At 32.5% G+C, this 13,780-nt stretch overlaps 3 protein-coding genes across 4 annotated transcripts; 1 reads left to right on the top strand and 2 right to left on the bottom strand.

The window, feature by feature from the left end:
• Positions 1–93: 93 nt before the first annotated feature.
• LOC131665168 (repressor of RNA polymerase III transcription MAF1 homolog) lies at positions 94–2,665 on the bottom strand. Its single transcript, XM_058936860.1, has 5 exons — positions 1,520–2,665; positions 1,282–1,431; positions 921–1,202; positions 734–853; positions 94–657 (listed from the first exon to the last, which is right to left on the bottom strand). Exons 1-5 carry the CDS (start codon positions 1,600–1,602, stop codon positions 585–587), a joined length of 708 nt encoding a protein of 235 aa, XP_058792843.1. The 5' UTR covers positions 1,603–2,665; the 3' UTR covers positions 94–584.
• Positions 2,666–4,139: 1,474 nt separating this feature from the next.
• On the top strand, positions 4,140–11,557 carry LOC131665188 (GATOR complex protein WDR59). Of its 2 annotated transcripts, XM_058936898.1 has the most exons (21): positions 4,140–4,480; positions 4,602–4,651; positions 4,732–4,867; positions 4,951–5,164; positions 5,239–5,372; positions 5,447–5,596; positions 5,661–5,820; positions 6,096–6,175; positions 6,248–6,314; positions 6,389–6,591; positions 6,662–6,925; positions 7,002–7,152; positions 7,232–7,425; positions 7,499–7,632; positions 7,708–7,923; positions 8,000–8,126; positions 8,552–8,581; positions 8,853–9,010; positions 9,090–9,343; positions 9,430–9,565; positions 11,453–11,557. In XM_058936898.1, the coding sequence occupies exons 1-21, from the start codon at positions 4,427–4,429 to the stop codon at positions 11,496–11,498; spliced, it is 2,958 nt and encodes a 985-aa protein (XP_058792881.1). In that variant the 5' UTR covers positions 4,140–4,426; the 3' UTR covers positions 11,499–11,557. The 2 variants fall into 2 exon arrangements, with proteins under 2 accessions (XP_058792881.1, XP_058792882.1); XM_058936899.1 differs by lacking the exon at positions 8,552–8,581.
• Positions 11,274–13,677, bottom strand: LOC131665189 (adenosylhomocysteinase). Its single transcript, XM_058936900.1, has 7 exons — positions 13,444–13,677; positions 13,054–13,244; positions 12,467–12,808; positions 12,192–12,407; positions 11,879–12,105; positions 11,627–11,792; positions 11,274–11,546 (listed from the first exon to the last, which is right to left on the bottom strand). Exons 1-7 carry the CDS (start codon positions 13,469–13,471, stop codon positions 11,415–11,417), a joined length of 1,302 nt encoding a protein of 433 aa, XP_058792883.1. The 5' UTR covers positions 13,472–13,677; the 3' UTR covers positions 11,274–11,414.
• Positions 13,678–13,780: the final 103 nt, after the last annotated feature.

The raw sequence follows: 13,780 nt of genomic DNA, 5'->3' as shown, positions 1-13,780 counted from the left end.
ATTCATTCATATTTTTATTTTATTTTTACACGAAAAATTATAATAGTACATTGGTATTTAAAAAAAAAAAATATTGTATATAATTCGAATTAACATGATTTTCTTCTTGATCACATAAGTCAAATAGTATCATCAATGTTCGAAGTAGTTAGATACTGAATTTAATTTTTTTTCTTTTAATTACAATTCTGCAAACTCTAATACACGTTAGAGATGAATTTGTACAATCAACAATTGATTTTAAATCAAGAGTAAATTGATTGCAATCTTGACAAACACTAGAATCGAAATTATTCAGGGAATATTTTTCATTACATAGTAATAGTGTCTTTATAGAATTTTGTAAAAGACTTTACAAATATTTATATATGTTCATCTATCTGACATTACTAATTTTCACCTGTGAAGGCCCAGTTTTACTATTCTATTGCCTTATAGAAAAAAAACTACTTTCAAAAAGTAAGAAACAAGAATACACTGTTGTAATGTGATAATTGTTTTGCAATACTACAGGGTACTTAAAGTAATATAACATTCAGAGTGAAAATCCTAAAGTTCAAAATAGTCATCAGAAACTCTACGGATTAGTAAGTATCGTCATCGTCTTCATCCATTGTAATATCACTACTAATGCCTGAATCCATGGCATAAAGCGGGCTACAAAAAATTTATTTTAATGAACTAGTCTGTAAAAACATTCACTTTTAGTTTTCAAATGATGAAAACAACTTACTTTATTGCTCTACAGGTGAAGAATACAATCCTCTTAAGCTTTTTATTATAAAAAAAGTAGTTAAATGACCATAAACATCCGTCTTCTCCAAAAGGATCAGATGCTAAATCTGGATTGTAGCTAAAATTAAAAAATAATTGTGAACCTATTCTCAGAAAGTGCACATAACTTTCCCACCTGTCGTTACCTGTAAATATCACATTCATTCAAAGATATCTCATCTTCAATAGTAGCCCAAAGTGCAGCTTTCAATGTACGATAATGATCTCCAGCTGTGGCACTCAAGTTACTATCTACAGCATTCATAACCCATTGTAAACTTGGTTCTTTACTGAATTCATGACTCTTAGCATCAGAAAAGTCATAGTCTGGATAAAATGCTGAGTTCAAAGTTGCAATTAAGTAGAATAAAGTTTTTCTGCTGATTGTATCACATAAGGGACCTTCCTCATCTCCAGAAATACTACGACTACACAAGACCAATTGATTTTGATTGTATAAGAAAATATTTTAAATCATTCAATTCTTTGCATAAAATATATTTTCACCTATAATAGCTCTGAGCTGGAGATGTACCAAGAGATGTTTGAGGTGGTGATAATGCTTGAAAATCATGTGGTGTTACACCTTGCTCAGAATTAAAACGTTTATATAGTTGCTTATCATTTCCAGCCATTTTACAGGAGTAACTTTCAATTCTGTGAATAAGCATAAAAGTCAATATTTAATTTATAATGAAAACATGCATTGTGATACAAGAAATTGACAAACATTATCTATACTGACCTTCCAATGATTTTACTGTCTCCAGTTGTAATGGATAAAGCATTGTTTATTGCCTCAAAGCGAGTGCTTTCCAACAGTTTCATTTTTGCTGTTTGTTTATGCTTTATTTTCAATGTTTAAAGATTGCACTGGGACGGTAAATTTGTACTTATAGAATTAAGGTGCAAGAGAACTCCTTACAAAGAAGCAATATCCTTGGCCTTGAAACTACGTGCAATTTCCAAAGTTCCTTGTAAACAGAGAGCGTTGAGCGCGAGATTATTTAATAACGACGAAGAAGAAAACAACTTATACGATTTCGTAAACTTATGGGGTCTCTTAGCATTTTTTTTTTGTGTATGAAGAATCCTTTTCTCTTCGAGTGCACAAAATTGATCGACGATTCGACGTTGATTCCTTCAGCGTTACACTTGGGGTACATCACAAATTAAATAGGATGTAGAGTTCAGAAAAACTGTGAGAGAAAACAAGTCAACTGAATCGCAAATTGTAATAGAATTCTAATAATTGTTATTCACAGCAGCACAATAAAGTACGAGGCTATTTGTATGCTTTAATTAGTCGCACTTGAACCGGACCAAATTCTTTGACACAGATAAATGTCGCGATGAGAACAACGCACTCGCGACACTCGATGTAATCGCAACAAAGAACAAAATTTAGAAACTTTTGGCAAAGGAAAGATAAGTAGCACAAGATAGCGTCACTCGAATGAAAGGGTCGCGGTTAAAGCAAAGTTTGTCGGTTCACTCTTCAGGAAATGCACTCGGAGTCTATATATATATGTTTCTTTTTGCAAAACTTTCCACAGAAGAAAACTAAATTTACTAAACTCAGCACCTGCTAATGTCGAAGACAATCCATGGTCACGAATATCATTTTATCAGCACTGTGGGCGCGAGAGAGCAAACAAACAAAGAGGCCTTAAAACGTCAAAAGAGAAATCAGCACTACTCGATAGAACTACTTGGTACTTGGGCGGCTCACGGAAAAAGTCGTCAAAATCGGCTCTACCACTATGAGAAACCACACTTTAACTATTTTTTTATAATTTTGTTTTCAGTTTTCTTGCGCCGATCACAAAGTCCCACTCTTAATCGATGGCTTGGTGCAATTTAGCTGAACTGCGTATATGTGTAAAGTGACTTTGGCTGCAGCCACAATATATATATATATATATATATATATATATATATATATATATATATATATATATATATATATATATATATATACACACTATATAGCTACGTGACAGAAATAGCATACAAGTACAGCGTTGTTCGAAGCAGCTCTTTGCCTCTCAATGCTCTATCTCTCTCGCACTCACTATCAAAAACCAACAACAATGACTTGCGCTCGCACTTGCGCAGCAACGCCCTCCCCTTCTTTCGCAGTTTCCACACATGACCCACAGTGTTTTTCTCCCCTTGCCCCTTCATTCGCTGTAAACTCCGCATCTCCCCACCCTGCCGTCTGCCACACTAGCAGCTGACACGACCGCGACTCGCGAATAACTTATCGAGACGACCCTGGCAGAAAAATAATTGATTTAAAAAAAAAATATACCATTAGCTTCGTCTTAATTTGTACCACTCGAAAATTGCTATTTTGGAATTTGTACCCCCCCCAAAATGTTAAAAAAAAGCGAAAAAAACGATATTTCGGGAAACTCATACTCCTGGCAGAAAAATGATAGATATCTTAAAAGAAAAAAATACCACTAGTTTCATTTTAATTTGTACCATCAGAAAAATGCTTTTTTGGAATTTTTACCCTCTCTAAAAATAAAGAAAAAAAAGATTTTCGTAGGGTAGATTAGCAATTGTTCTTAAACTCCTACATCCGCAAAAACAGCTGATTACTCGGATGATAAAGTAGGAAACTCTCATAGGAAAAATATTTATTTCCTTAAACAATATACACGACCATATAAAAACACACGTTAACTTAGGACTTTGTATATTAACAAGTCTAATGAAATTTTAGAGTGTAAAAATTACAATAAAACTATTTTCAGTTGGTAAAATTTAAGGTAAAGCTAGAAATATATTTTTTTCTTAAGAAATAAAAGATTTTCCTGTAAAATTTATCAGTATTACAATCGCACAAAAAACATTGTATTATTCAAATTCTACAGGGATACAAATTAGTTTTATGTATTTTTTAGATGGTACAAATTAAGAAGAAGGCATCCATATATATATATTTTTTTAAATCGTATATTTGTCTGCTGGAAAATAGATTTTCCACCGCGCATGCGCAGTAATACGTTAATTTAAATTGCTAATCTACCCTACGAAAATCTTTTTTTTTCTCTATTTTTAGAGAGGGTACAAATTCTAGAAAAGCTTTTTTCTAATGGTACAAATTAAAATGAAACTAATGGTATTTCTTTCTTTTAAGATATCTATCATTTTTCTGCCAGGAGTATGAGTTTTCCGAAATATCGTTTTTTCGTTTTTTTTAACATTTTGGAGGGGTACAAATTCCAAAAAACCAATTTTCGAGTGGTACAAATTAAGACGAAGCTAATGGTATTCTTTTTTTAAATCAATCATTTTTCTGCTAGGGTCATTTCGATGAATAACTTCAACCGTCGTACATTACCTCCCGCAAAATCGTCATAGCAACCGATTGTTTTTCTTTTGCAATTGACAAGCTATACGCAAATTACATTAACAACGAAACGAATACTTTGATCGATGAGCCTCTCTCTTTTTTTTTTTTTCGGCCAATCAACCGTAGTCAATCTCGCTTTAGGTAATGTAACATGAATTTTAACCTTATCCTGCAGCAGTAAATAGTGAACACGCACACAAGTCCAACTATGTACGTTCACTTTGGTCAATGAATATGTTTACTATTATCAGTTGAAAGTTTGTTTATTGGAAAAACATTGTCAATATGTCGAAACGCTGGGGTCGAGACTATGTGGTTACCGAACATCGAGATGTACAGGTATATACATTTACATTAGTTTGTTGACACTTAAACTCACATATGGTTTTTGTTTATTTAATTGGTTTTTGCCAGTCTTTTTTTTATTAAGATCATATAATGATTAATTATTTCACTACAGGCCAATACTATGGCTGTTGATGTTACAGGTAACCATGTACTCTTGGCTGGGTGAGTAAATTTTATTTTGTAAATTTTTTTTTTTTATTGTAAGAATATATGTCACACAACAATCAATTTTTCTTATACAGACGAAGATATTTGGCAATAAAACATCTAGATGAGGAGTCAGAATCTTTGAGAAAATTCCATAGGCAAAGTAAATATGAAGTAGGTTCAGCTGAATGGAATCCTAATTTGGCAAATTGTCATTTGTGTGCAATATCTGTGAGTAATCAATGTTAATTTAATTACAAAGCATTTGGAAAATAACTATACAATTATTTAGTCATCTAAATTCATTTTCACAGAGTAATAATAGAGTAGAAATTCTAAGTTTTATGGGAAATAATGGCTATGACTTGCAACCCACCCACAGCTTACGTGCACATACTAGAGTTGTAAGTGATTTAAATTGGCATCCAAAAGATCCAGATATTTTAGCAACATGCAGTATAGATACGTATATTCATATCTGGGATATAAGAGATCAGAGAAAACCAAGTTTGTCGTTGTCAGCAGTTGGTATGTTGAAAATTCTACTCCTTCAGCTGCAATGAAGTTTCTCAAAATAAAATTTGATGATTTTGGCTTTCTAGCTGGAGCTTCTCAAGTGAGATGGAGTGGTTCATCACCAAATATGTTGGCAACCTCACATGATGGCGATGTTAAAGTGTGGGATCAACGAAAAGGAAATAGCCCTGTGCAATATATAGCTGCGCATTTGACAAAAGTAATCCATTCCTGCGAATGTATTAAGCTCATCAATTGACCTGGGTTATCATCAATATTTTAACTTTATTATAGATACATGGATTAGACTGGTGTCCATTTCAACAGAATCAGTTAGCTACATCTAGCCAAGATTGTACTGTTAAAATTTTTGACACCAATAATCCACGAAGAGCCGAAAATATTTTGACAACTAATTCTCCAGTGTGGAGAGCACGCTATACAGTATGTCATATTGTTAAGATAATAATTTGTTCTTTTAAAATTAAAAATTAATTTCTTTTCCTAGCCTTTTGGCGAGGGTTTGGTTACTATTGTTGTACCTCAGTTGAGAAGAGGAGAAAATAGCTTATTGTTATGGAATACCTCCAATTTATCAACACCTGTTTATACATTTGTGGGGCATACTGATGTTGTTTTAGAATTTCAGTGGAGACAACCAAGAACAGGTGTGTATCAAATTTATAATACCACTCCATTCTTCCATTATTCAAGTTATTAAATATTATTCTGTCTAATCGAGCCTGTAATTTATAAAAAGCTCTTTGATATCTTAAACTTGCCTGATAAATGTCAAAGTTCATAAAAAAAATTCCACCAATTTTTTCATTGAGAGTAGATTACTTCCTATTTATAACTTTTGATTTAAAAGCATAACTTGAATATTAGAATATTCATTCTTAAATGAAATCTCTTTCATTAATCTACTTGAACTTCTTTTCAGAAAAAAATGATTTTGAGCTTATTACATGGTCAAAAGATCAATGTTTAAGGATATTCAAGATTCCTCCTCTGTTTAAAAAGGTAATTATAATTATTTAATTTAATAGCATGATTATTGTACTTGTAAAAATAATCAACATTTTATTTTTCTAGTTATGTGGATATGAAATAGATGACGGCAATTGCGTATATTCTAAGTATTCTGGAGACGATAATTTAAGTAATATATCCTTGTCTTTATTTCGTTTTTGCAGATATATCTTGTTCGTTTAAAAGTTATTTTTTTGTATTTAGAAACATTACAGTCAGTCCAGGAGTTGCAGCTTCATGAATCAAACAATGAAAGCGACATAAATTATTCAACAAGTATGGATAACTTGAAATTAAATTATGAAGGCGACGTTTCTAAACTGGAAAAGGAAACTTCTTCACCGACTCAGCCTAAAACTTTACAGCAAGAATTTTCTTTAATCAATATGAATATACCAAACATAGAGGTACATTATTTAATAGTTTTATTGAATTATTTATTTGGTTACATGGTAGATTATATATAACTGTTTGTAGGTAAATGCTATGGATGCCGCTGAAAGAAGCTGTACAGTAACTGCCTCAAATAAAAACTACAATGTAGTTTTAAAAGTCAATTTCCCAGGAAATTATCCATATAGTGCTCAGCCTACTTTTCAATTTTGCCCAGGAACTACTGTTGATAACGTAATCATGACCAAGCTTTTAAAAGTATTGAAACAAACTGCGCAACAAAGAGTAAGGAAAAATCGTTCTTGCTTAGAACCTTGCTTAAGACAGCTGATTGCTACGTTGGAACAGGTTTTTAAAATAAATTCTCTAGTACTTAAATGCGCTTTCTAACAATACAGAAGCTCAATCATTTTTTATTTTTTAGACTTGCGTCAAAGACGAAACGGAAAATAACCATCTTGGTTATCATATTCAACATACAGAAAATTTTTTGAATTCCAACAAGATTTGTTCTAATTATCAAGATTCTTATATACCATTTCCACGTACATCAGGAGCCAAATTTTGCAGTGTAGGTCAGTATACAAATAGACAAAGTTATTAAACTCTTGTGAAATAAATGAGTTAAATAAATGCATAAATGATAATTTCCAGGCACGCTTGTGTGCTTTGGTCGTTCATCTTATGTCAGACGAGCTTCCATCAAACCCGAAGGTACAACTCCTCGTGCTCTTTCGGCACTAGCGTCTAGTGTAAACAATGGAGGGCATTTTATGCAAATTTATTCCAATTCATACGTCCAACCTGCAGATAATATCTCAATTAGTTCTTTTTATTTTCAAGATCGAGTAAACTTCTTATATTAATCATTCATTAATGTGGGAAGTTATAGATTTCTTTATTAATATTGTTTATTTTTAGGTAACAAGAAGAACTTCTCACGGTCCAAATCGAGGATATGGAAGAACATGCCACAAAAATTATCATTCTTTAGTTACCATATACGATGCCTCATCTCTTTTTTTTGTCAATAAGGAATTAGCTGAAAAATACATGTAACATCAATTTAAGCTTTATTACAGAAGGCCGATCGAAAAAATGTGTAATTAAAACAAATAATTTTCCTTTAGAATTAATACCACGAATATACCCGCAATGTGCCATTATAATGCAAACGTAGCGGCGAGTTTAGAAAGACCCGATTTAGTGCAGGCATGGTGCTTAGCTGCTCTTGTTATTTCGCAACCCCTTACAAATTCGCTAAATCTACAGTCGAATCATCAAACGCCAGATATAGATGCGCCTTGGTCTCTACATCCTTTCGGCCAAAATCTAATACATTCTATGTAATATACGTAATTACAATTATCTTTCATATGTTGAATATTCCTTGTGTATTTGTTTTTTTTCTAATTTTTTTAGAATACAGCACTATGCAAATCAGTCTGATGTCCAAATGGCAGGTATGCTGAGCTGTGCTTTCAGTTGCAGATCAGAAAATTCTGATATGCTTCAAAATCGCTTTGTCAGTAAATCTGTGAATGTCAGTGTAAGTATACATTAAAAAGAGGTATTGTAATAATACACTTTTTTCTATTTTTTTTATATTGGTACGATTTGCATGAAGAGACTTTATTTGACTTCCCATATCAGACAACAATATGTCACGAATTACACTATTGGTTATTAAAGTTACCTTAAGAACCAACATGCGCATTATCACATTATTCTGTATAATCATATCATGCAATTGTTTTCTTCATATGAAGCAATTACAATAGTTACAATAAATTACAATGTCATTTAAATTAGTATTAAACCTCTGAACACAAACTAAAAGGATTTTTTTATGATGATTGAATATGACGTAGCTTGATAAACACTGCTTGATTTTATGATTCTTGACTGCAACTAATGTACATATTGGCTTCAACCTTTTAAACTCATGTTGTCATAATATTACGTTTGTTGTAGAAGCTTTTCATTGGAAAGTGGTGGTTAAAGGTAAGGGAAGGTTTAATATTCACCTCTTAATTTAAGAATTATTATTAATAAGAAGAAGTATTATTAATAAAAAGCTTCTGATTCTTGAATCACTTATAATTAATTGGTTCTTGGGGTTCAAACTGATCGCTTTTAACATTAATTTAATGACTAATCCGAAACATTTCATTTGCTTAATTTTTATAAACAAATACAATAAATGACTAAACTTGTAAACCTTTCCAATAATTAATGCAACTCTCCCAATTGTTAATAATCTTTGTGATTGTAGCCCGGCGGGTCACCCTATCATACTATTCATCCTGCAGACACAACTTTAGAAGGCTGGAATTTTCCAAATTTGAAACAGAATAGATCAAATTCCTGGTCTGAATCATTAGATGGTTTTCAAGTTCAAGAATCGATTAATGAATACGGACGTCACGTAAGGTAAATGCTACTAAAATTTATTTGTAGCTCACAAAAATTATTATAAAAGGATGCAAACAAGGATGATGGCAACTTTCAGACTGCTTGACGAGAAAAACACAGCACTTTATGATACGTACAAAAAAGCCTATGCCGAAGTATTGCATAGGTGGAGACTTTTAGATGCTCGCGCACAAGTACTGAAACATGTCAATTCAACATCGTTTGATAATCATAAAAGTATAGAGTTTCAAAGCGAATGTCATGCCTGTAACAAATCGAGTAAAGGCCCACAGTGCTCAACTTGCAAACGTTTAACATTTCAGTGCGCTGTTTGTCATATTTCCGTTAGAGGTGAATTTTTTCATGCAATATAATTTTAATTATAAATTTTACGTATTACTTCAAATCATTGACATTAAAATATATATTTTATTCAGGTCCTAGTAATTTTTGCATGGTATGTGGACATGGTGGACACACATATCATTTAGCAGCATGGTTTACAAATGAGACTGTTTGCCCAACTGGCTGTGGTTGCTGTTGCCTTCAAGAAAATATGGCACTATTGAAAATGTAAATTTAGAGTAACTTTATTTTCATATAAATAGGTGTGTGTATGTACATATGTACGAGGGGTGTTCAAAAAGTAAGGTGACTATGGTTTTCTCAAATATTTATCAAATATCATATTTATTTATTGGTCAATATTTATGTTGTTCCCTTCAAAGTAATCCCCGTTAGATATAATACACTTGTGACAACACTTTTTTCAATCATCGAAGCACTTTTGATAATAATTTTGAGGTATAGCTTTAAGTTCTTTCAGCGATGCAGTTTTTATTTCCTCAATTGTTAAAAATCGATGTCCTTTCACGAATTTCTTAAGTTTTAGGAAAAGAAAAAAGTCACTGAGAGTCAAATCTGGTGAATATGGAGGCTAAGACATGATTGTGGTGTTAGTTTTGGCCAAAAAATCTTTCACAAGCAACGATGAATGAGCAGGTGCATTATCGTGATGCAAAATCCACGAATTGTTTTTCCAAAGTTCCGGACGTTTTTTGCGTATTGCCTCTTGTAAACGATGCATAACTTCAAGGTAATATTCCTTATTGACCGTACGACCTTATGGTAAGAATTTCTGATGAACTACGCCACGGTAATCAAAGAAGACAGTGAGCAAAATCTTGACATTTGATCGAACTTGGCGTACTTTTTTGAGTGTTGGCTCTTCTGGGGTCTTCTTTAATTGCTTAAAAGAACCGTTCAACAGGAGATGTTGAATGAAGTCAAGGAAGATTCTGATTTTCTCAAAAGGGTTATAACTGGTGATGAATCGTGGGTATATGATTATGATGTCGAAACTAAAGTCCAATCGTCACAATAGAAGACCCCAGAAGAGCCAACACTCAAAAAAGCACGCGAAGTTCGATCACATGTCAAGGTTTTGCTCACTGTCTTCTTTAATTACTGTGGCATAGTTCATCAGAAATTCTTATCATAAGCTCGTACGGTCAATAAGGAGTATTACCTTGAAGTTATGCGTTGTTTGCAAGAGGCAATACGCAAAAAACGTCCGGAACTTTGGAAAAACAATTCGTGGATTTTGCATCACGATAATGCACCTGCTCATTCATCGTTGCTTGTGAGAGATTTTTTTGCCAAAACCAACACCACAATCATGTCTTAGCCTCCATATTCACCGATTTGACTCTCAGTGACTTTGTTCTTTTCCTAAAACTTAAGAAACTCATGAAAGGACATCGATTTTCAACGATTGAAGAAATAAAAACTGCATCGCTGAAAGAACTCAAGGCTATACCTCAAAATAATTATCAAAAGTGCTTCGATGATTGGAAAAAGTGTTGTCACAAGTGTATTATATCTAACGGGGATTACTTTGAAGGGGCAACATAAATATTGACCAATGAATAAATATTTTTTGAGAAAAACATAAAGTTACCATACTTTTTGAACACCCCTCGTACGTGTACATAGTATAAAAAAAATGTTGATTAATGTAAATTTCTTATAGAACTGTTGAAAAAGCACAAACATTTTTTTCATACTGTATCTAGTTGTACAGTTATAATGTGATTGTTTAAATTCAGTTTTGAACAAAAGAGTATTTTAATTATCTACTTAACTTGAATAGTAAAAATAATACCATAAAAATTATGCCGTAAAAATAATGAAATATGATTGTGATATTATTAGTATATTGTATAAAAAAAATAAGAAAAAAGATGGAATTCTCTATAATCATTTAAATAAAACAAAATAGATTTTTTTAAAAATTGCTGTATTTTTTAGTACGGGATTTATGAAAACCGAGGTAGTATATGCTAGAGAAAATAATATTTATCATGTTGATAAATATTTTTCAAATCTTGAATACGACGTAATAACAAAAATAATTGTACTATCAATATCTGTAATGCTCTGGTTTAAATGGTCCTTCAGGTGGTATATCCAAGTACTTAGCTTGAGCTGGAGTCAATTTCGTTAATTTAACGCCCAAGTGATCAAGATGAAGAGCAGCTACTTCCTCGTCCAACTATATTACAGAAGATCGTATTATTACTTTATCTTTATAAAAATTCAATAATTAGTTAAAGTTGAAAGCCTTGAAATTACCTTTTTGGGCAACATGTGTACTCCAAGTGGATAAGAGTTAGAATTTGTCCACAATTCAATTTGTGCTAATGTTTGATTTGTGAATGAGTTACTCATGACAAAACTTGGATGACCAGTAGCACAGCCAAGATTAACTAAACGTCCTTCTGCGAGAAGAATGATATGCCTTGAATAGTTAATAACAATTTTTACAAAATGACTATTAAAAATGATAATCGATCGATAAATTAACAAATAAATTGTCAAAATTACCTTCCATTGCTCAATTTATATCGATCAACTTGTGGTTTAATGTTCACTTTATCTACTGCATTAGTTTCCAACCATTTAACTTGAATTTCACAGTCAAAATGACCAATGTTACATACTATGGCATCATTTGGCATGTTCATAAAGTGTTCTCCTGTGATGATATCAGTACATCCAGTTGTTGTAACATAAATTTGACCTTTTTTAGAAGCTTCATCCATAGTAGTTACCTAAAAAATATATGGTATTAATTTCCTTGATGTTATTCAAAGCTATTCCTTATGTAAAGCTATGATATCAATCAATAGCTTTATACCTCATAGCCTTCCATTGCTGCTTGAAGAGCATTGATAGGATCAATTTCAGTTATTATTACACGACCTCCAAGCGCTTTTAAGCTTTGAGCAGATCCTTTGCCAACATCACCATATCCAGCAACTACACAGACTTTACCAGCAATCATGATGTCGGTTGCTCTTTTGATTCCATCAATAAGAGATTCTCTGCATCCATATAAGTTATCAAATTTGCTCTGGAATTTTTTTAGAATTATTATTTTTCAAAATACAGTATAACAATATTATTACGTACTTTTGTGACAGAGTCATTAACATTGATTACAGGAACTTTAAGTTTTCCTTCCCTAAGCATACGGTATGCATTATGTACACCAGTTGTAGTTTCTTCTGAAATGCCCTTGCAGTCTTTCAAATATTCAGGATATTTGGTATGTACAATATTAGTCAAATCTCCTCCATCATCAAGAATTATATTAAATGGCTTTCCATCTTTAAATAACAAAGTTTGTTCAATGCACCATTCGTATTCTTCATCAGTTTCTCCTTTCCAAGCATACACTGATATTCCCGTTTTTGCTATAGCTGCAGCAGCATGATCTTGCGTACTGAATATGTTGCAAGAAGACCACTGGACCTGGAATTATGTAATATAACATATCATTAAGTTTCTTGTTTACCTAATCTCCAAGTGAAGTATTATCAACTGTTTAATGATAATAAGATAAGATTAAAGTAGTTAATTATAGATTAAAATTATTCACAAACAAGTCTTCATGCCTATTGATATTTTTATATACAGTGAACATTTTTTATCAATTATAACAATTATATCATATCTTTAAAATGTTGAACCAAAGAAGTAAAAAGAACAGTTATTACCTCTGCACCAAGTTCAACCAATGTTTCAATAAGCACTGCAGTTTGCACTGTCATATGAAGACAGCCAGCAATTTTGGCACCTTTCAATATTTTCTTTGGTCCATATTTTTTACGAATAGCCATAAGTCCAGGCATCTCATTTTCAGCCAAAGTTATTTCTTTCCTTCCGAATTCTGCCAAGTTAATATCGGCTAAAAATAAAAAGGAAATTAAGCGTGAAATATGTGTAATGTATAACTTTAACAAGGCGAATCAAAGTTAAAAAAACGTAAACTAATAAAATGAAAAAGAAATTTGACAGCCTCACAGCTGCTTTAATTGGCAACCCCAATCGTAAGTTTTACGAGCAGAAAAACAGCACGTGGTAGTAATTTCGTAAATAATAATTACCGATTTTGTAGGCTGGTTTGCTGGTCATTTTGCGAAACGGTTATGAAAGCAGTTGAGCTCGAGAAGAGGAAAAACAAATCACAGATGGAGTAAACGAAAAGAACTTAAATGAAAAATGTAATGAAACTTTTGGCTCCGAATGCACCGGAGTCGAGATCGGAAAAGAAATGATGATTGGTGGGCACGTGCGGCGACTAGTAGCGCAAAGCCGGCGCTAGCTGTTCAAATAGCAGCTGTAGAGGCGAGGAGTCGACGTAGACGCGGCAATGCTCGTTTGTGAATAGCACGAACGACGCGATCGTCATAGATTTGCACACTGCAGTCGGTAAGAAAGGAA

The sequence above is a fragment of the Phymastichus coffea genome, unplaced genomic scaffold (genome assembly GCF_024137745.1).
Source record: "Phymastichus coffea isolate CEN01 unplaced genomic scaffold, Cenicafe_Pcof_1.1 PCOF00047, whole genome shotgun sequence".
Lineage (NCBI taxonomy): Eukaryota > Metazoa > Arthropoda > Insecta > Hymenoptera > Eulophidae > Phymastichus > Phymastichus coffea.
Note: the sequence above shows the minus strand (reverse complement) of the source record. Positions and strands in the feature narration are given on the sequence as shown.